The sequence below is a fragment of the Austrofundulus limnaeus genome, unplaced genomic scaffold (genome assembly GCF_001266775.1).
Source record: "Austrofundulus limnaeus strain Quisiro unplaced genomic scaffold, Austrofundulus_limnaeus-1.0 Scaffold45, whole genome shotgun sequence".
NCBI classification, from domain to species: domain Eukaryota; kingdom Metazoa; phylum Chordata; class Actinopteri; order Cyprinodontiformes; family Rivulidae; genus Austrofundulus; species Austrofundulus limnaeus.
In genome coordinates this window covers 417798-440302 of record NW_013952447.1, presented here as the reverse complement: position 1 = coordinate 440302, position 22505 = coordinate 417798, and the positions used below count along the sequence as shown (strand labels likewise).

The window sequence follows — 22505 nt, the reverse complement described above, 5'->3', positions numbered from 1 at the left end:
GTTTAAGACTACATACACTGCCTTGAAAAAGTACCCCTTGAACTTTTACCACATTACAGTGATACAGTCACTTCGAAGTATTTTACTGGGATTTAATATGACAGACAAACAGAAATTGTGAAGTAGAAGGAAAATTCAATATAGTTTTCAAATGATGTTAAAAACATCTGAAAAGTGGGGCATGCATTTGTTACCTCTAACTATAATCTGGTGCAACTATCCGCCTACGGGAGTCACCTAATCTAGAAATAGAGGTCACCTGYGTGTGATTTGACCACAGTATGTTTCATGAAGTCCTCACAGAATTGTTACAAAAYTTAAGTGATCATGAAGACCAAGGAACACACCAGACAGCTCAGGGATAAAGTTGTTGAGAGGTTTTAAAGCAGAGTTAAAGTATTAACTTCTCCCTTCATCTAAAAATGGAAAGAGTACAAATGTAAATCTACCGAGGCAGTTTGTGAAAAAAGTTCAAATCAGTATGATTTTTTTTTCTTTTTCAAGTAAATTGCAAATTTTCAGTCCAAGTGAATCTAAATGAAGTTTGAGGCAGCTGACCCCTGCCTCCTAATCTCCGGGAGCAGAAGGAAAGTAAAGCATGACTGTAACAATCAATTATCTTTTCTCCCTCCTCAGTATGCAGCGAGTCAGATCTGAAGGAGGTGGTGAGTCGCCTGAGAGACTGGTTCAGAGTGCTACATGAGAACGGCAACCACAAGAGAGTCAAGATCCAAAAACCAGAAAAGAACAGTGAGTCACAAAGCTCSACGTCTCTCCCGTTTTATCATTGCGCGGTCATTTCTTTCTTCATCTGCTTTTCCCCRTTTTAAACGTTCCCCACAGAGTTCGAAGTCGGAGCGTCACCCGTTTGTAAGGACCCCCTGGGCTGGATGTTTTCCCGGCTGGACACAAATTTCGACTTGCAGCTGGACCAGTCGGAGATTAAGAGCCTGTATCTGGACAGGAATGAGCCGTGCTCTGACGCCTTCTTTAAATCGTGTGATACGCATCCCGACAAAGTCATAACCAGCTCTGAATGGTGCACGGGCTTCCAGAGATACACAGGTGGGCCTTTGGATTTTGTTTCCCGGCTGCAAAAGACAACTCCTAAAATAAACCCAGAGCTGGTAAAAAACGTGCAAAATTGCATACAGACTGCAAATTGAAGATTTTTGTGCAACAATTTATAAATCTATATATAGATAAAATTTAAAACTTCAAATTTAGAGATCTATTTGCGGTGTGTACAAAGGAGTCCTTCCATCTATTACTTTTAATCCTGTGAAGCTTAAACCTCCATCCAGASGGAAGAAGCTGGAATTCCAGGTTTAAAGGGTGGTCTGGGCAGTGTAAAATGAGCCTTGCTTTTTGGGCGATTTGACAAATAAAAATATCATAAAGGGGAAACTGGCTACCCCGATTATCTTATTTGCCTCAATAACAATTTTGTTCAAGCAGTTTTTATTYTGAACACTTAAATTTCCAAACCATGCAACCATAGAGAAAGTTAAGACAGATTCAATCAAACATTTACAAAAAAAAGGCTCGTGATCCTTATGTTTACAGTATTCAGCTTCCTTAAAAAACTACAGTCTCTAGGTTGAAGCAAAMTGCAGCATTTGAGCGCTTTCAGCATGAACAAACACTCCCACRAACTTCTGACCAATCACACAATAAATTATTAAGGAATCCCCTCCCTTTATGATCCCTCTAAGACKCATCTGTTCAGAAACAAAAATAAAAAGTGAAGTAAAAAATAATTTCTTGTAAACAGAGTTCTTGGCATCACATTTTTCATGCAGTTTGCTTTTTGTCTTTGTTTCCATGTGCCAATCTCTCTCTGTCTCATCGTATTGTTTTGTTAACCTAAGTTTGTTCTACCTAACTTAATTTGTGAAGTCCAGTAAAGTAAAATGTAATAAAAGTCTAACAGAGAACCAGGATGACCGTTGGCAGCCATCTTGTTTCGGGTTGACTTTAAAGCCTGTATGTGTAAATCCAGTGGGAACTTTCTCAGACTTTAATCAACTGGTTTTAAACAAAGATTCAATTAAATCTGTCAGCACTTGGAGTTTGATTTGATTTGTTACCACAGCAAATTTTAGGTCAGATCCTATAAAAAAATCGTTGTAGCTATTTTTGTTTTTGCTAAGATCAAGCTGCTGTGGTTCATCTTGAATTAGGTTGACTCCAAATTATAATCAGTTGATGTGCACCCATTGATTGCATTCTGTGTTTCAGTAAAAGTTGACCAGTTTTGCAACAGACAGACAAAAATAAATAGGCAATTGGATAATCATCCTTCTTCTATGTTGGTTAGTGATCTACCTTTATTGCCTAAAAATCAAGGTTACCACAACTAGTTTTTTTTTTTACTTTGACCTTCCATCTACTAAGTCAACTCTCCAACTAAATGCTTATGTCAATCACATTTTTAGTAATGTTAGCAGCTGTATTCCATACGTTTCCCTGGTCAGTGATGTTTTTCATAACCAACCAAAGTGACCAAACTCTGTAAACAAGATCTCAGTTGTATTATTTAAAAATGTTTTTTTTGATAATTTCCACAGAAACGAACAATGAAGATGGCTTCTTTTCAGGCAGAACAGCAAAGGCCAAGCAAAATAAAATGCAACACTATGCAGAGAAAGGAAACTGCATGAAGCATGAGAAAATTGTAAATTGTTTCTTTTGCTGCAACAAAAGAACGTTATTTATGATGAGCTGAAACAGCGGGATGCTAAAAAAAATCATTACAGGGACAAAAAGCTGCACAAGAAAAGAGCATTCAAACATGGGAAAGTAGACATCTACAGCTTGTTTGTCTCTCCCTTTCAGATTCACCGTGYAAAGCAGAGCTCTCCAGTATCAACAAAAAGCTTTCTGGGAAGAAGTTACTCGGTAAGAAGCTTCGTGCACCCCCCCCCCCCCCCCCCCCCCAAAAAAAAAAAAAAAAAAAAAAAACACAAACATTTGTGCTTCTTTGAGTCACAGTGTGTCCGTCTGTGTTTTGGTTCAAACCCGTAGGCCAGTATCTGCCATCCTGTGATGGGGAGGGTTACTACAGGTCCCACCAGTGTCACAGCAGCAGTGGCCAGTGCTGGTGTGTGGATCGCTACGGCAACGAGGTGGCAGGCTCGCGCACGCACGGCCCTGCAGACTGCGGTATGCAAAAACCTCAAAAGCAAAACCCTGAAGAGTACAGTGTCAGGTTTCTGTGCTTATAGATGGAAGAAAAGACCGATAAAGAGTTTGGTAGTTGATTGTTGGACTCTTAAATAATTATTATATCTTTATAAATTTAAACTTTCTTCACTTAAATGTCCAACTCACAGAGTTTGTAAAAAAGATTTGTATTTTTAAGAGAATAATTTGTTATTTTTTAAAATAAATACTGACAGAAATTGCCCATTGGTTTGGACCAAGTTTTAAAATTTGACCACCTCGGGTAACCAAGTTTGACCCTGATTTAGTGATGTTTTTCAACATTATGTGTCATTATTGTATTATTATAATGTTATATTACTTTCCTGGTGTCATTGGTTTCATTCTTTAATTTCCAGGCGTAATTTTGGAGTCTTCTGGGGATCTGGGCAGTGGGGACTCACTGTTCACGGACGACGATGAAGATTCATTTATCCCTAACGACCAGGCAGGTATGGACGACGAGGACGATGAAGATGAGGATGACGATGATGACAATGATGAATATCTGTCTTAAGTTAACTAAAAAAAACAAACAAACAAAAAAACTGTATATTTGGTCAAATTGCACGTTTTTAGGTGACTCTCCGGGCAGAATATTCATAATAATTACTAACAGCCTTTGGACTCTTCTCTGTGTACTTTTTCTTCATCAGTTAAAAAAAAAAGTATTTCAAGAAAACCTTTCATGTTTTTTTAACCCCCCTTCTGCTTAAGTAGTAAATATCCTTGTACACTTGAGTGTCGGTCAACGAGAAATTTTACTGGCGACCAGTCGATCCGTTTGGGTTTGGTCCACTTGTGCAGAAGGCCTTTTCCCATTGGACGCTCCCATGTCTCGCGATGTCTCGTGTCCTTGTGCAGCACTCTGATACCCGAGTGTGTTGATGCCTGAGGCGCAACGTTAAAGAGATTTCCCTCCATCTTCCTCATCTCTTTGTACCCTTATCAAACTGTTCCCGTGTATAGGTGGGATGTTGATGATGTAGATAAGAAAATACTGCGTTCTTTAAGTTTCTTTTGATCTCGTTTTTTAACTGTGACTGTAACTTTGTGGAAAAACAAGATAACACTTAGACAAGCTTCAATGAAAGGATTAGAATTAAACAAATGATAATTTTTATGAAAAAAAAAGCATTATAGTAGTTCTCGGTGAGGCTCAGATCAAGTCAAATTATCAGAGGCTAAGTACRGAAAAGGGAACAAAAAATACAGTTTTGTCTTTTGGTAATTTGGTGCCCAGGGGGGGTTTATTGTTATCTATTTTTCTAATCCAGTGTAAGATGTATGCTGAAAGATGAAACAGATCGGTCTTAGCTGTATTATACTACGTGATGTCGTTTCAGTCTGTAGAACCAGAGGCCAAACCTTTTAGGAACTCAAACAAGGGAGAAAAAAAAACAGCTTGAGGTTGTTAAAGAAAAAAAAAATCATGAAGTGTGTACAGATGAGATTACACTTGTACAGGCCAGTGAGCTCAAAGTAAACCTTAACAGAGTTCAGAAGGAAATAGATTGTTAATGTTTTTATATTTGCTGATATAATGTGATTTTAGCTMACAGCTTAAAAGAATAAAATCAACTCTTGCACAGTTACAAAAAAATAAAGAACAGCCATGCAGACTTGTTGAATTTGAGTTGAGAGTGGGGTTTAAGGGGGGAGGTGTGCCTTTTACTAGTAAAGACAGGTGGTGATAGAAGGAGAAGCATGTTTACTGTACTGATTTTAACTTGCTTTGACACTGAATAGGAGTGGCTTTACTGCTGAAGAAATTGCTCAGATCTTGGTGGAGTTCTGTGAAATAATTTTGAACAATTACTCTCTTACCTTTTTGGTGATAGGTCTTTAAACAAACTCCGTTTGGAGACATAAGGTTTAATTCCATTTTGAGGGCTAGTCTGAATAGAATCAAGACCAATCCAAGTGGAATGGATTCCTTTTAAAATTCCAGTTTCATTCCGCTTCATGCCAGTAATGTTTTTTTAAACCTTTACATCACAGTTTCACATCACACAATTATTTACACTGAATTTTACAAGCACAAGTAGTGGCAGCAGCAACTAGCTGTAGCACCTCAGGTGCAGCCTGGGGCACTTCCTGCAGAAATATCCAAATATTTCTACTGGATTAATTGTGTAATGCAAAACAGACAGTGTTGTAAAGGTTTAAAACATAATGCATGAACCCCCCGTTTGATTTTGTTTTTTAATTTGATTTTAATGGCCCAAAAGGTCGTTTTAAGGCTGCAGCACAGGTCTCTGCACCTGAACCCTTTAAGAAGTAATAAACTAGGGGTGAGTAAACTTTAGTTGAACTCTTTTTCTCCAAACTGAAATCAGTCAAAGAGACTTTCTGATCGTTACAAGTAAGATATTTTTATTTGTTCTGAACTTTTCCACAGAAGCCCACCTCAAAAGATTTAAAACTATTGGTTTAATGTTAAGCCCGTGTGCTTGGGGTGTCTCCCAGGACATGCTTTACATCTTTTGGTTTGTTACATAAGATAGCTAGAATGTAGAGAAGCACACAGATGCTTAGCAGTTAAGGCGTATTAACACTTAGTCTCTGCTGGATAGGAAATGTTTTATATAGATTATACACTGGCAACAGGAAGCTTTGTTTTAGACAGCTTTCTCTGAGAAGACGATCATCTTACAGTGTTTGCTTTCAGTAGCTCAATCTCCTCTGCTGTAACTATTTATAGTGTGAATTTGCCAGATGTCTGATCTCAGACGTGTTATCAAGTCACGTTCATGCAGACCTGGGATAAGCTTTGCTCCTGTGTTAATTTGCAGTATTTTTTTTCTCCCGTTTGGCTTATTTCAATCAGAAAATAAATACATTTTTAAATAACTACATTATGACCCAAGAAGTGCCATCGAGCTGTGTACTTTTCTTTTTCTCTTCATCCTTCCTAACTTTGAATTGAAATTCATTTTGTTAGCAGGAACACGTTTCAGTCTTAAAGGCGTCTGATGAGTGTGACGACATGCAAATCCTGTTTCATGACCTCGCACACTGTAGCCACTCCTCAACCAATCACACACTGTCATCACGGCTCTGATAATATTAGGTGATGATACAGATGCATTTTTTACAGTGTATGTATGATTTGCTGAAATAAAAAGCTATATTGACCAAAATGTCCATCGTCACGTATTTTTACTCGGAAAACAGACACGAGAAAAGCTGCGGCAAACTTGTCTTGTTTCAGTTCAACGTTGACAGTTTCTGTTCCTCATCTGCATGCTTATATTTAGGGAAAAGGCACTTTGCTCTGCTTTAAAATTAGATAAAAATTTTTGAGTATGTGGGAAGTGAGAAAAGGCGTCACTTCCGTTTCCTCCAAATAGCAAAGAGAAATAACATATTCTACTGGTGGTTATTAGAGTTTATGATGAACATGGCTGTTTTCTATGAAAGAAAAATACATTATAAAATGGGGAAAAAGTTCATTTTTAATGTCACATCATCCTGACACTCTGTGCACATTCACGTAAAGTTTAATGCATTTATCCAAACTACAAAAAAAAACTTAATTTACCCTAGCAGGTTTTGTGTAACATGGCTTGATGTAAGCGGCCCGCAGGACAACAGATAAACGTGTGTGTGTGTGTGTGTGTGTGTGTGTGTGTGTGTGTGTGTGTGTGTGTGTGTGTGTGNGTGTGTGTGTGTGTGTGTGTGTGTGTGTGTGTGTGTGTGTGTGTGTGTGTGTGTGCTAGCAATGAGGCCCATCAGTAGCGCCAGACAGAAAAGCTGCTGGGTAAAAAAAAATTAAATGTTCATTTTCTCACATTTTCCCTCCGCCTCTATGTGCTGACCAWAGAAATGCTGAGAGATACCATCTTTGTGGCTCATTTCCAAACACCGCAGCCTGCTGCTGGAGACAGCTCAACAACAATAAAAATGTGATTTGCCTGTGTGGACTGCGAGACGGACGAACTGAGAGCTGATGGGAAATGACTCAAATTGCAGGAAGCACTTTTGATGTCCGGAAGTCAGGTTTGGATAAGCGATGGTCTGTGATGAAAGCTCTTTTATCACCTCAACTCTCCGGTGAATACTGAGGCTTATTTCTTCAGCCACCTATACATGATATACTCTGTGGGCATTTTAAACATCTCACTTTACAYGGAGTTATTGTTTTCTATCAGTTCCAGGCATCATATCATCGCCATCCTGACAAGTGTGACAAATGATAATGCACCTTTGGAAAAAAAAAGAAGAAGAATTGCACAAGTTTTGCTTTTAGGGTGCATTTAATGGGCTGTAAAATATTTATTATACATTATATATCATTTGTTTTGCCAGTTTTCAATAAGAAGTGCCTAGATGTAGCCACACACCAAAATGGAAGTTGGTAACTCACTTATTTTCATGTTTTTAGGCCCAGACGGATGGAGGAGCTGATTATTTGTAATTCTAACGCCTGCTGTGGTATGAAATATTGTTTCCATGTCGTGTGAGGTCATTTCAAGACTTACGTTCAGAGCAGTGGGTTGTGTGGGTGAAAGGGATGCAAATAGCAGAGGTACAGCATGGACTTCGGGTGAGAGGAAACTAAAGCGTACATCTCAGGAGGCTTCGACCTTTTGACCCGATGTAATGAAGAAAGGGGAAAGGTCGTGGAAAGAAAAGCATTTGGGGGGAAGGGTGAGCTTAGACCAGTGAAGGAGTTAGAGGGGTTTCACATACCTGAGATGTTGATTTTGTTGACCTGTGGTGTCAGTCCACCATCATAGTTTTTATAAAGATGAACTGGACTCATATACTGGAATCACTCTGGTCTCTTTTGCAGGTTCTTATCATTTGGGGTGAATTTAGGTTCAGCTGAAGATGTTTTAGCCTTTCAGACCAGGCTGAAGAGGTAGAAAGTGTCAATCAGTGATGATGATCACACACTGGCTGGTTGAGCATAAACAATAAACATTTGCATAAAAGGTGGACCAAAGAGGTCAAATGGTTAACAATTTACTAACTAATTTAAATGTTTAGATTTTATGTTAATAAACTAATAATCATTTCATGAATTTCGAATAAGAAAATCAATGATATAAACACTGACATCAATGAAATACACATAAATTACTGTTAAACCTATAAAATTATCATAAACCAGCCAAAATAGACATTTACTGAAGAAATAAAAAAAAACAGATTTTGTGGTGCTGTGTCTAACTTAGTCAAATATTGTTTTACACATTTCCCCAAGACAGTTTTCCTTTTAAAAAAAAATCGTATCTAAAATCTTATGAATTTTGCTCTTTTTAAAAACCAAGTTCCAATAACTAACTCACCATCTGACTTATGAACAATAAATTTCATCAGGATCATAATTAGCCAGTTCAAAACCCATAAATCTTTGTTCAGCTTGGCTAATCTGTACTTCCATCCCGTCCTATCCTGTAACAAAAAGGTTCCAGGAATGGTCAGTGTGCTGGTTTACAAAAAAAAAAACAGTACCAGTCACTGTGTGACTCACCAACTTCCTATCAAGCTGCTTTCCTGCAGGTTCCCGTGTTTTATGGATGTGGATGGCAGATTGCAGAGACAGCTATCCCATTAATAAGAACTAACTGTGTCTGTGGTGGTTTGATTCTGGCCTGTTCAACTAACTGAAAGGGATGAGACAGAAGCACAGATCGATAGATTAGGGAGACAATGATGGAAAACCTGAATGAACTTAAAATATTTGAGTATGTAACAAATCCAATTCAGTTGTGATAAAAAAAAACTTAAATAAGTACAAACATCTTAAATCTGTACACATAAATGTTGTAAAAATACACACAAGGCTCCAAAGTTACAGCCACGGTGATATTTTTATTCAGCAGTAACAAACCAAATATTCTGAGAATATGGAAATAACCTTATTTTAATGTTTTATTTTCTTAATTAAATGATAAGAAAATGAAGTTTCTGGCATGGGGCATTTTAAGGACGTCAGCTCCAGGTTCTTTGCAAACAAAATCTCATTTGTTTCATGGGAATTTGCTGCCCTCAAGTGGTCAATTTGTTCTTCAACCTTCAAAACGATTAAAAAAGTTCATATTTATTAGTGCTGCACAATATGTTGCAAATATATCATATAGGCATATTCAAAAACAAATTAATAAATAAAGGTCAACTGCAATAAATGTTTGTCATCATCAGTCTGATAAACTAAATGGACCACTTCAAATCATCCCCGCTTGGTCAGTGGAGACAATGTTAGACAACTGCAATGAGATAATTTGCAGTTGGATTTAGGTTTGTTAACCTTCATTTAAAATTATTAAAACTTATTTTTAAATGTTTTTGTTTATTTAAAAATATATAGAAAGAGGATTTTTTTAAGCAGAACATCAGAAAATGTTTTATAGGAGAAACTGGACTGCATGCAGTCTGTTGTTTCTCTGCTACTAGAGTAGCTGCATTTTTTAAAGCAAAACTGTCAAGTTGTAATGAAAATGATGTACCGGTACTAGTTTTTTTTTTCTCTGAACCTAGAGCACAAAGACATCAACACTGCAGCTTTAAGCTCTATCATTGCACCTCGCAGGTTTTCCTGATAWTGTACAACCCTAATATTTCTGGTTTTTTAAATACAGTTTTTGTAGGGAACATAAAAAAACTACTTTAAAAAAGATCTACGTTTCAAAAAAGAATGGTTGCAACATAATATCCATAAAATCAATTTCCTTTCAAGCCACAATTTTACTGTTCAGACTGTGGAGAACCAAACAAAGCAATAACACAGTTTGTTTTCTATAGAAAAAATTTTTATGAGTCAAACACATCATGTTTTTTGAAAAACAAACAACTGGAAAAATTGGTTAGCAATCACTGAAAAGTATAGTTTCCAAACAACCCCAATATGTACACTGTAAGTAATAAACAAACATGGTAAAAATGCATAAAAAGATTTAAAAGCAGCAAAAAGGACAAACAAAGAAAAACAAAGAAGCAATTCTTAATGATTACAAATCAGAACAAATATACTTCCCTCCACCACTGTTTTAAAAGTGTCCAAAGTCATAATTAAAAATGTTCTCTTAAAACATGAAACCCAGTGTCACCTGTATGGCGTCACTCAAATATTTTACATTTACTGATATTTGACCTATGTTTATGCTGAGTTACTGCAACATGTGAACTGTAGGAACAACATGAAATCTTTTTATTCAGTCTGTTGGATTGTAGGTCAAGCTGAAGTCCCTCCACGTGTCTGAAAGACAAAAAAGAAAAAAATAATTTGCTTGTGAGTTAGAAGTAAACATCACAAACCACACTATTAGGAATGTAAAGTCTCTTTCTTAATTTACCATGGGCTTCATTTCTTGCCCACCCCCTGCACTTGGTTTGTACTTATCCATTTTCTTAGCATTCTCAACRTATTCCTAGAAAAAGACAAAAGGATTCAATAGAAAYWAAAATCTTGACTAAAATTTACCAGGAGTTAATGCTAAACCAACAACGAGCCTCCAAYGTCTCACCATCAAGGCCTTGTCCATGTAGTACTCTTGTCCAAYGCTGCCGTTGTTAAACTTAGTGTCCACAGCAAAGCAGAGGAAGAGGACRTCCACCACGTTCTCAAACACAGACAGGAAGCAGTGGGCCACAAGGAACGCAAACAGGCAAACGATGAGGAGCGGCAGCACCCACACCGTGTAGTCCCTCTGATAATTCAGAGCCAGAACGCCCGCAAAAGCTGTGCACGAGACTATGATGATCTGAGAACGAAGACAGCGATTATTAAACTCCACATAGCAGCAACAGCAGAGCAAACATGTCTTTGACCACTTGGTGGCAGCACATGCTGCTCTGCAGTACATTACGTCCACTGTTTTTAGGCAGATTATTTTTACTATAAATGTTCTATAGATCACATTTTATAGCACAACCGTTTCAGTGCCTRAATCTGGTACCTTTCCCAGGAAGAGGACAAAGTCGCCCACGGTGTTGATGGCTGCCACTCGGAGAGCGTTCTCCACCAGGATCACAAAAGCCTCACAGGCTGAGGTGCAGAAATCGGTGCTGTTGATGGCCGTCGCAGTATAGGCGTTCTAAAACAATTGAACATTTGAACCGTTTACATTTTGSTTTTAAATGATTTGATATATTCTGTCTTTGATGCTACCAGAGCTTACTTGATTCAAGTACTGTAAACACTTCTCAAGACACCACAGACAGCAGACACAGGCCTTCAACATGCACCGAGCACAGGCATTTTCCTGCAGTATGAAGAAAATAAAAAAAAAAGATAAGGCTAACATGACGCAAACATAATACTCACTAGCTTTGGGTTTRTATTTAGGAAACAAACGTTAAGACTGACCTTTCCTTTGAGCTGGCTGTGGATGTAGGTCAGGATGATACGAGGGATCTTAACAAGCGTGATGATGAAAGAGCCTTTGGCCAGAGTGCCCAGGTGATAGCGAATAGTGCGTAACATGGAGCTAAGGATTGGAGTTGCTGGTAACTCKGACTTGTTCCTGCAGGTAGTCACAGCAGAGTCATTAAAACCCTATGGAATTAAAGGGCTAAGAGRGAGTTGTATCTATTTTGGTCCTAACGTACAAAAATGTTTTACGCACAATTTGACTCAATAATAATCAATCTAATGGGTCACATGTAGTGTAAATCTGGCTTAAGTGGATAAGACTGTGAGTTGGTTGAGTTTCAGCTATTTTTGTTTCCTACATTCAGTTCTTGAATTGGGTTGTAGATGTACATACAATGATTACTTTGTACACTGGTTCAAGAGATAATTCACCATTGCTACAAAAAAAAAGCGCCTCTGCCTTTGGGTGTCAATGAATCAACATGAAAACGGGTGTTCTCCTACTTTTGCCATACCTTGTGAAATAATAGGTGACTACAGCTCCTGAAATGGTCATATGCTGGAAGGCGAGGATGAACTCGCTGATCCAGATGAGACCGACGGCGTGATACCACACCATGTACTGGAGAGGACCCTTCATCTGATACTCAACCAGCAGTGTGGAGTTGTTCTTTACTGGTGTCCCTGTTAGAAAACAAAACAAAAAACCTCAGTGTCAACTGTGAAAAACCCTCAAAATACATGATTTTTGTTTTGTTAATTCCATTTTTATCCGCCATAGTTCCAAAACAAGTTTAGTTCTTTATGTATGCAAAACACACAAGTTTCATTCTTATTGAAAACAAATATAATCACACCAAAACAACTTCATCTAAACTATTTAAAAAAAAAACTCTAAATTTGTCACATTTATACATCATTACAGAGCTCTAAACACCCCTGAATAGGAAAGATAAAGCGGGAATGTGAGATATAAGTTTCTCTTGTGCTGGCCCTTTGTTTTATGCATGAATTTAAAATCCAGTAATGAAAAGGGAAGAAGGGGGTGAAGAGAGAACTGGTTCTTTGGCTGCATTCATCACGAGACCGGCACAACATTCCACATGTGGGAGCTCAGTCACAGAAGCCAGATGAAATGTCAGAAACTTTGCATTTACAGATCTATCTGATTTTGGAGCAAACACACTTTAAAACAAAAACAAAACCTGTAGAACCATGAACGACTTTGTATAATCAAACCGTCGCACTACTTCCAAAGGCGTTCCTCCTAACCTGAGGTCCCGAGGAAGAGAAGCACGGCTATCCAGTAAATCCAGAAGAACATGAGGCTGAGGAAGGTCCAGAAAGGCTGCAGGACCAGCAGGGGGAGGTGGATGAACACTTTACCCGCCACGTGAAACAGGGAGATGGTGAGAGCCACCCGCTTTCTCATGAAAAACATCACCAGCAGCAGCACAACCTGAAAAAGTTACATGTTTTTCAGGTGCTCTCATTCAACCGTTTCCCTGTAAAATTTGACTGCATATTTTAAAACGGTCTAAGCATAATATTTTCTCCACACTTCTACAGTTTCACGCATCAAGCTTGCACAACCACAGATCCTCTTGTTACGCAGACATACCGTGAAAATGGTCGCACCAATGGAATACACAAGCAAAGCCTTAACGTTGTCGGAAGCCACTTCCTTCCCAAACACAGAAGTGCCGTTATTATTAAGGGCAAATCTGCAGTCAGCGTAGAGCCACCAGAGGACACCAGTACCACCTGAGAAAAAAAATCAAATAAACATCAAAAGAAACTATAAAATGAAACCAAATTTAAACGTTCTGTAGTTCTGTATCAGCATCATAATGAAACTAAAATAATTACCTACAGAACCAATGATCACCAGAACTGTGAGAATCCATACCAGCAGTTTGGAGATGTATCGAATAACAACCATCATGATCAAGGACAGAACTGGATCAGAGGGAAAAGAAGACCTTTCATTTAAATATATCAGTTATTATTAGCGTGGAAAAATGTTTACCTCAGTATCTAAGGACCATTTTATTCCAGGGTCATAAAAACAAGGTTTATACTGGTTAGTACTACACTGCAAAAACTGCCCCATTTAACCAAGTCTTACAATCTTATATCCATCCAAAAATTATTTTTGATGTTTTGAGATCGATACGCTAAGCAAGAGCAGAATGTGTTAGGTTATTTATCTTAGCCTGGATTTTATTTCCTTATGTCAAGACGTCTTACCAAGTGAAATTGTCGTACTTYTACTTATTTTTAGATGACTAATTTTTCCAGTGTAGGGTTCTTCATGTTTTTTTATATTTTTTTTACTGTAACGATGAAAAGATAAAAAGAGCAAACGACACACAGCTCCTAAATCCATGAAACACGGAACAGTCCGTTTATGAGTCACGTCTTGACAACGAGACCCGAACCAGGCAGATCAAATAAGTGAGATAAAAGACGGCCCGAGTGACGTGGGAATAGCTCTGTCTCTGCTCTACCAAGGGGACGACTTGAAGCAGACTTTAAAATGGTTGCCYGCTGGCTAAACTTCAGAGGATACAGTGACTGTAAGTGCTTAGACATTTCCTGTGTTTTTTTTTCCCCCAAGAGACAAAAATAGCTTCAACTGTTTCCTTCCAGTTGAATCTCCATAAACAATGCCGCAGCACAAATAAATAAGTAAAAAAAAACACAGTGATGGGTTTTCTTTTGGGATATATAAAAACAAAATCTGGCTCATTAGCTCGTTGTTATGTGTGATGTAACAAATAGTAATACCTAAAGCCAGAAAGCAGAGGCCTATGATGATCTCCTTGCTGGTCACCACTCCAGCGACGACGCGCCGCAGTACGGTGTTGTCGCTGACGAATGTAATGAAACCCTGGGCGAATTCAGCGTAGCAGCCAATATCCATAGGAATACAGCGGTGGAAGACTGGGAGGGCTTTACTGGAAAACAAAAACAAAAAAAAAACAGTTTTATTTACTCCCAGGGACAAGCCCCTGTGACAGACATGCAACTTGTCCAGGGTGACTGCTGGACATGGGCACCAGCTCCCCACAAAGAAAAAGTGGGTAAAGAAAATGAATAAATGGACGGATGAATAATAATAATAAAGAATAGAAATGGTTACCTTGGTGGAACAGGAAGCTTTGGGCATTTAGTGAATCTCTCTGCATGGCTTCCATATCTTGTAGGAGAAATTTCATAGGAGCAGAGGTCAGAACCTAACAATAAGAAGAACACAACCAATTACTGTACATGTTTCAGTTTCACTACAATAATTTAAAATGTCATTTTGTTTGTAGTTTAGTGTGTACAGTAAATATAGGTGCACTGTAATGCACTGATTAGTCACAATATTTGAACAACAGAAGGTAAAGGTCAGTGACATCATTATGTCTCATAGCTATACGGTTTTCTTCCAGGAAACTCTGGATCCTGGTGTTCAAATAGATAATACTTTGGCAAAAACACTGTGACRGAACTCTAACAGAAGAGTCCTCACTAAACAGGACCCACCAAACTAGAAAAATTACAAGTTTTTCTAACCAGCAACTGATAAAATCCAAGTAATAATTATCCACTGTCACGCTGACAGAAACTACAAGACAATTTTTAATGTTGTGCATCTTTGCCCTTTTTGGTTTAGAGCTGATCTGGTTACACAAAGCGCAGTTTTAACCTGTTTATTGTCGTGTTTGATCAGAGCACAGCAGCACCAACAACTGGAACATGAGCCATTTACAGTATTTGTAGTTTTCTCACCATTGTTAAGGGAGAAATCCTTGACATCTCTGTAGTCCTTCAGTTCAATGTTTGGACATTTGGTGACACACAAGGCAACGGACTTGATCTTCCTGTTGATAAGGTCGAGGTTGCAAGGGTCTAGAAAGAAAACAAATCTAAAAAGAAAAACAAAAACAAAACAAGTTTTAGACATAATCTGTTCAATTCAAACAATTCCATATGAAGCAAAAATATWAATTTCCCAATTCACTATTAAATTAAAGGTGTTGCAATATCTTTTGGGTCTGTTTTATACGGGTAGAATATTTTAAAATGTTGACATTTCTGCCTCATTGGACAGAGCCTTCTTTGTTGCCAAAACGCCTTTTATTCAAAGCCTCCATGGACAACCAGCCCACCAATAAAGCTTTCCCATTGTTTCAGTGAAGCTAGGCCTTCAGGCTCGATGCTGATAAAAAGAAACAACCCCCCACCCACACCAATAAATAAATAAATAAATAAATAAATCAAACATTGCAAAGGCTAGTAAGAAAGCTATGCAACTACATAAGACTCTACATGTGCAGAACATAAAACATTTAACAATAAGTTTGTAAAATCTGTAATTTATTCACAAATATTAAGAGTTAGGGCGGCAGATCAAAACTGACGAGTTGAAACAGAAAATTTGTAAATATACAAATATATAGTTATAACAAATAACACTAACTTTTTCTCTGACATGTCCCTGCCACTCAGAGGGATTCCCTCGATCCTGGTGTTATTCCGACCGCAGGTGTTGCCATAACTGTCGTACCCGGAGACGAGCCGGGAAGCACCTCCTGTGGCGATGGCAAACCCACATATACACATCTGCAGATGACCCAGAGAAAGAGAAAAAAATAAAAAGASAGATTTAATCAACAACTGAAAACCAAACATCCAAGAATACAGTGAAGTCCAGCCAACATGTACACACACAGTGCCTTTATTTACACTTTTACTATGTGGTGCTACAATGTCTGTAATGTGTGTTTTGTACAAATATTACCGTATGATGTCTTTRTTTGTTGGTATTTTTGGATACTTTTAGTTCAAAAAAGTTTGTTAATTGTCTATTTTTTTTCTGTCTAAGGAATACAAATTAATTTAGCTTTTTGGATAAATCTGGCACATTTATTGTGATGTCTATTGAATTAACTATAAACTAAAAATATGTTTGTTTGCAATAGCAGACAGTAATAGCCTGCAGCGCATACTACAACCTGCTAAAACAAAGTTGTCTCATGCACGTAGTACAGTACATTTTCCAATGACATAACAGCGGTCAAATCTGTCATGTTGACGCGGTTCATTTCATGTTGTGGGTGCAAGCTGCTCTTTAAACATTTGGCTGCAAGAAAGTGCCAAAGAGGAATGAGTTGAAAAGCTCGGAGCAGTTAACCTTTATTCGAAACAAGCTTCAGTGCTTCAGCAAAGCTTCCCATCACTATTTTTATGCTTTTACCAATTTAACATTTAACAACAGTTCTGCTACATTCAGCTAATTAGCTAATTTTTGACTTTCAGATATAATTTCAGGTTGTAGCCACGGCTTTGCTCATTTTAACTTTTAGCTAAGGTGTTGCTAACTTTACTGTTACTTTGCTGCATTTAGCTTATTTTCTGCTTCTTTTGATTTTAGCAGATGAGTTTAAATTTACTTAACATTCTTTACGTTAATTTTAAAAATGATGCCATTACGACATCATGCAACAATAATATCTGCATGACGATACCAGGTTGGTTTGCAGAAGTTTGGATAAAATGTGGTTCACACATAATTACCATATGTTATATATATTAAAGACTTACCATTCCAATACAAAACAGTATAAATATGATGAGGCATGGGATATCCGTGCAGCTGTGCTCCTCCAGCGGTTTCCACTCACCTTTACCTTTACTCTGTCGAGACATGAAGAACAGGAGCTGTTACCTTTGACTTGGTTTATGCTGACAGCGCCTTGCAGTAACTTCACCACTGCTACAAATCCAACAGACAAACAAGCATCTGAGCTGTTTGAAACAAAGAGCTGCCACACAGCTGCTGCCAAGTCATGACGTTGCCCCCCCGCAGCCCACGGTCTGCAATGGTAAACTAGAGAAYATGCATTTCCTGCGAAAATGCAGTGTGAATGCTTATTGATGAAAGATTAAGAAAGCTGAAGTTGAACTGAAAATATTTAACAGCAAAACTGTTAATATGAGTTAAATTTAAAAAGATTTTTGCTGAAAGCAGGAAACAAAAGGGGAAATCAATTGGCAAATTAGCAGAAACAGAGCAGAAATGTAGCTAAAATTAGCAGAATATTAAGCTGAAATAAGTTAAAAAGAAAACAAAACAGAAAAAACCCCAATAAGAAACAGAAAGCAGCAAAAAGAAGCTAATTTTACAGAAAAAAGATGAACAGAAACCTCACATCAATTTCGTTTCAAGTAAAATATCCAAAATAATTTTTATACTGAACAAAACCAAACATGTTAGATGGGAAAGCACTTCACATTCTGTACTGTTCCTTCGTTTTATTACGTTTAATTTAATGCACAGAGGTTTGGAGAAATAGCCACAGTCTCTAATCATAAAGTAGACCACTAAGGACAAGGCTCAGTGCCTGAATCATACTAATAACCCACTATTTATTCAGTAATAACTGCTAAATCCTWTCAATACAGTTAAATTACGAACAGTTTTGACAATGCATAAYGCTAAAAATAAATAAAAGCCAGAACAAATTCAAAAACTATTCATGAGAACAAACACAGTTTATGAGTTAAGAGATATACAGTATGTCAACATATGAAAGATAATTAGAAGAAGAAAATGTTTCTGTACTTCTGTCTGTGGGGTGAAGCTATGGAACAGGCTGAATGTTGAACCTAACCAATGTCCAAATATAAAAGATGTTTAAAACAATGATATTATCACGTGTACATTGTGTGATGGTCTTAAGGCAGGGGTGTCCAATTATCGCTATCCTGTCTGTTTTACTTGTTTACCTGCTTCAATACACCTGGTTCAGTGACTCGACTACGTTTTCAAGTTCTGCAGAAGTGTGTTAATCCCTCACATATTCAAATCAGATGCACTGGAGAAGAGAAGCCTTTTAAAATGTGCAGGACAGTGAATCTCAAGGACCAGGATTGGATATCCTGTCACGAGCTCTACTTTTTGGAATGAACTTTATTTTTTGAATTCATGATTTTGTATGAAATTATGAATATTCTTCTTGATGATCAAGGAGTGCTGGAAATAAGGTCACATGAGAATGGGTGGACTAAGTGTATTTCTGCTCACTCCTTTGATGGAAGGATCATTGTTGTTGTTGTTTTTTTGTTTGTTTGTTTGTTTGTTTGTTTTAGTAAATGCTTCTGTTTCTGTTGTTACAAAAAAGCTGAACAAGTGAACAGAGCAGTGAACATTATAAACATTTTCAAGGGTTTTAAGGATGTTAAAGGCAGCTGCATTCATTTCCAATGAGCCCAAAAATGGCCGGAAAAGATAAATATCTCAAAACGTTTACACCTTATTTTGTCCTGAATGTGCTGAACGCACAAAAAAATCATAATAAAATAAATAAAATCTGCAAAGCGAGTTAAAAGCCGAAAACATTGCTGAAGAAGAAGAATGGAGCTCAATAATAACAAACAGGAAAGGAATAGTGGGAATGCTTAAAAAGCCGCATGCTTAAAAACCATTCACATAATAAACACTTCCACTCGGACCATTTCACTCACTTACCTCTGAGCAGCAGCAACAACATCCCATTTTGTYGGTTAACTACAAGACAATAACTTCAACTGTCTGTTTTCTTATAACTTTTTCCTCCCACTCTTTTTTTTTTTTCCACTTTAGTCACTCTTTGTGCTTGTAAACAGATTCATTGCTACCGCCTTTTTTTTCTCTTCCAGTTTCAGGTAAACGCGGAAGAAGACGAACCCAGCCACCAAAAACTGCGTGGTGACTTCAGAGGCTGCCTGAAACATCCGCACAACTTAAAGAGCGCAGAAGAAAAAAAAAACACGCACCAAAAACATTTACAATCTACTCCAACGCAATTTCGTGCTTGTTTGGCTTTTAGCGTGTCCTGATGCATGATCAGTAATCCATGTAGATCAATCTAACAAGGCTGAATCAGATCCACGACGCTGGTTAAATGTGCTTAATGTTATGTGAAGTATTTTTGCTTTACGAGTTAATTTCAATTGTCACTAATGCCTCTCGATGAAACCATTGACAGATACTGAATACGAAAAACAAAAATAGCAATGTGCTCATAAGTTTATGATGCTGTCGTATTTTTTTTATTATTTGCCATTTACTTTTTTATCATCATTATTTTTACAAGCGCGACTCAGAAAATTACGAGGTGCAGTGAATGCAGCACAACGAAAGGCTTTTTGGTGGCACGCAAACTGCGGCTGTGAAGAGTTTGGCGCCGTTTGCTGGAGTAAACGATGAACTGATGATTGTGAGTAATTATTACATTTGCAAAATCGTGTACTATAGTATTACTAAAAACAAATTATGGGCCGACAAAAGTTTACCAAAGCAATAAAAGTTTGTGTGAATTGTTTTGCAATATAGCTAAAGAGCAGGTGAGTCATGATGAGCAGGTAAAAACATTTGTTTACTTGAACTAATACCTAATTATAAGAAAAACTAGATCTCACTTTATCCTTTGTTTATTTTATTTTTCAAACAGGCTATTTTGACTCAGTTTCCTTCAAAGTCCGTATGGACAGAGAATTGAGGCAAATAATTACAACTAATTTGAAACAGGTGTGCAAAAACCACTATAGATGATTAGGTCAGGTAAAGCTCAAAAGTGTATTTATTCTACATTTATGATAGTCCCTCTTAGGGTGAAGGGCAATAATGATTTTGCTTGTGTTTTTGCATTTGTTGACAATTGTTTTGATTTTAAAGGCAACTCCTTCTCAAGATGGCTGCTACAGCTAATTGACATTAGCAAAACACATGGTTAAGTCAATTTAATCAGCTCAAATTGCAGATTAGCAACAGTAATGCATCTAGATCCAATGTACGCTTTGAACCATTCCAAATGTGGAGTATGTGTGAGTAAAAAAGCAGATGTTCTGTGACAGTACAATCTAATCAAAGTAAAATCCAACTTGGACAGAAACTTCTGCCCAGAGATCTCGCTCATCGTGTGATGAAACGGCTCCTGGCCTCTCACCTCCTGAATCCTAGTCTCAAGTGTTTCCTGCTGATGCTGCTTTGGCAACAGTGTCCAAGGACAACAAGTTTTCCTGGATCCCCATCGGAGGAACCAGTGCCAGACAGCGCTGCATATGTTCAGCAGAGGTCTGTGTGAGGAGATGTAGTGCGTCACGGTCTTGGCCTGCTTACGGTCCGAGATCCAGAGCCATTCCTCATGTGGAGCGCAACTTGAGGATAAACAATCTGTCTTTCCTCAGATTCATTCAAGATCCAAAATGTTAGCCATGCTGAACCTCCAGAGGAGACGATGAGTATAAAATAGCTGTTAGACATTAAATAGCCACAATAATATGATCACTCGCCTAACGTTAAGTCCAATTCTCTTTGAAGCTCTGATGAACCCTATGGAGAGACACCAGAGAGGAGGCACTGGGTGAATACTACATGAGGAAATATGCCATGTCTTTTTTTCTGTTCTGAAGGGGCCTAATGATGCTCAGTCTTTAGTTCTGTGATTAACATTACAGCTTATAGAGACCATGACTGGTTCATATAACTCTGAAAATAACAAACAAAATAAAAAGAAACTCACGACGCAGCGGTCTGGTAATCCATTCTGAAGAATAAAACCCAATCAAAACTATTTTATTAGAAAGGATTTTAATAAGTATTAATACTTTAAGCCCCCAAAAAAGCAAAAGAAAACTTCAGAATATTTCCACGGATGGTTGTTGTAACTGTCATCATTCAGCCAGCAAGTGAGCATATTGTTTCCTCCCATGTAATACCTCTGCTGATTGTGTGGGGGTCATCTCAGTTCAGTGGTCCTTCAGAGGTTCTACAACTTGGCTCAGGACRGATTGTACTCAGACTACCACCTTTGGAGGAGCACTGGACTCCATTTATCCACATAAAGTGGTCTGAGTGAGACGTTCAGACCTGGATTTAATGGTTTGATCTGATTTCTCAGGACAGAATTTAGAGAGAAATCTGAACAGCTTGTTTGTTGTTCTGTAAGAACACTGAACTCCTGTTACTTGAAGTGCAGTTATGTGAATGGTACATTTTATTTGTTTATTTTAAATGCCTTCATCCATTAATGTGTGTGATCAATATTGTTTTAGTTTAGTTATTTTTGCCTTTTTGTACCATCTTCGAGAGTTGTTTGAGACGCATCAAACGGGCTCTTTCAGTCTCAGTGAATACAAGCCATACAGTGGCAATAAAGATGCTTCTGTTCTGTTCCATCACAATAACTCTGATCTGTAAATATGTTAATAGAAAATACCTGAAGGTTTCTTAATGAGTGGTTTGGCAACTGTGCATTCTCCTTTCAGATTTGTATGCACGCCTGTGTGCATTCCTTTCCACACTTTAAAGCCTGTAAAGTATAAGAATGTGCTCAGGTGCAGATGTTTAGAGGTTTATTAGGCCTGCATTTGAGTCAGAATGTATAAACAAAATCCAGCTGGTGGTACACTCCTACAGGCCTCTGTCCATACAGCCCATATGCTTCAGTTAAGATGCAGGATTTTATCAGACAGCAGGGATTTTATCAAAAGCGCAGTTCACTATCTGTAGGAGAAAGAACAGATTGTTTGTTTTTTGTTTTTCCTGCCTTAAAATTCCTTTTAAAGCAGAGTGTAGAGCTGAAACACGAGTTAATATCTTTTGCACACACTTGTTTGCTTTGTACAAATATATTTTTTGCCATATTAAACATTGCATCAAATGTCGGATAATTATGGTGTTCCTAACCTTTTCAGCAAAAATATACACCACATGACAAGCCAAAATCACAAAGCAGTGTTCACAATCATTATTTTGATCATGACCTATTAACTCTTAAATTACATGCAATTTACTTAAGAACTTAAATGTATTACCTAATTTTATTTATGCAACAGAAAAATGTCTCTATTAACATTCCTGCTTGTCAATTGCTGTAAAAAGACCAAAATGGTTTATCAGGTGTTCCTTTATGCTGTCTGGAATATTGAACAATCTTTAGAT

At 37.7% G+C, this 22505-nt stretch overlaps 2 protein-coding genes and 1 long non-coding RNA gene across 3 annotated transcripts in view; 2 read left to right on the top strand and 1 right to left on the bottom strand.

Annotated features, from left to right (window-relative positions):
• Positions 1 to 6347, top strand: part of spock3 (SPARC (osteonectin), cwcv and kazal like domains proteoglycan 3) — a gene marked incomplete in the record, with an annotated part of 25871 nt that extends 19524 nt beyond the window's left edge. The window contains 5 exon segments of the mRNA XM_014007853.1: positions 637 to 750; positions 844 to 1065; positions 2839 to 2901; positions 3028 to 3165; positions 3564 to 6347. Coding sequence (XP_013863307.1) covers positions 637 to 750; positions 844 to 1065; positions 2839 to 2901; positions 3028 to 3165; positions 3564 to 3721 — 695 coding nt within the window.
• A 3596-nt stretch (positions 6348 to 9943) lies between these two features.
• On the bottom strand, positions 9944 to 19286 carry slc44a1a (solute carrier family 44 member 1a). The gene is made up of 16 exons (XM_014007851.1): positions 19050 to 19286; positions 17123 to 17215; positions 15999 to 16141; positions 15308 to 15444; positions 14673 to 14766; positions 14318 to 14487; positions 13397 to 13486; positions 13149 to 13291; positions 12800 to 12986; positions 12043 to 12211; positions 11522 to 11678; positions 11334 to 11417; positions 11112 to 11249; positions 10680 to 10916; positions 10509 to 10583; positions 9944 to 10411 (listed from the first exon to the last, which is right to left on the bottom strand). Exons 1-16 carry the CDS (start codon positions 19074 to 19076, stop codon positions 10388 to 10390), a joined length of 1968 nt encoding a protein of 655 aa, XP_013863305.1. The 5' UTR covers positions 19077 to 19286; the 3' UTR covers positions 9944 to 10387.
• Positions 19287 to 19350: 64 nt separating this feature from the next.
• Positions 19351 to 22505, top strand: part of LOC106517137 (uncharacterized) — a 3754-nt gene continuing 599 nt past the window's right edge. The window contains exon 1 of the long non-coding RNA XR_001310165.1: positions 19351 to 19779. This is a non-coding gene — a long non-coding RNA (uncharacterized LOC106517137). The remainder of the gene's footprint in view (positions 19780 to 22505) is intronic.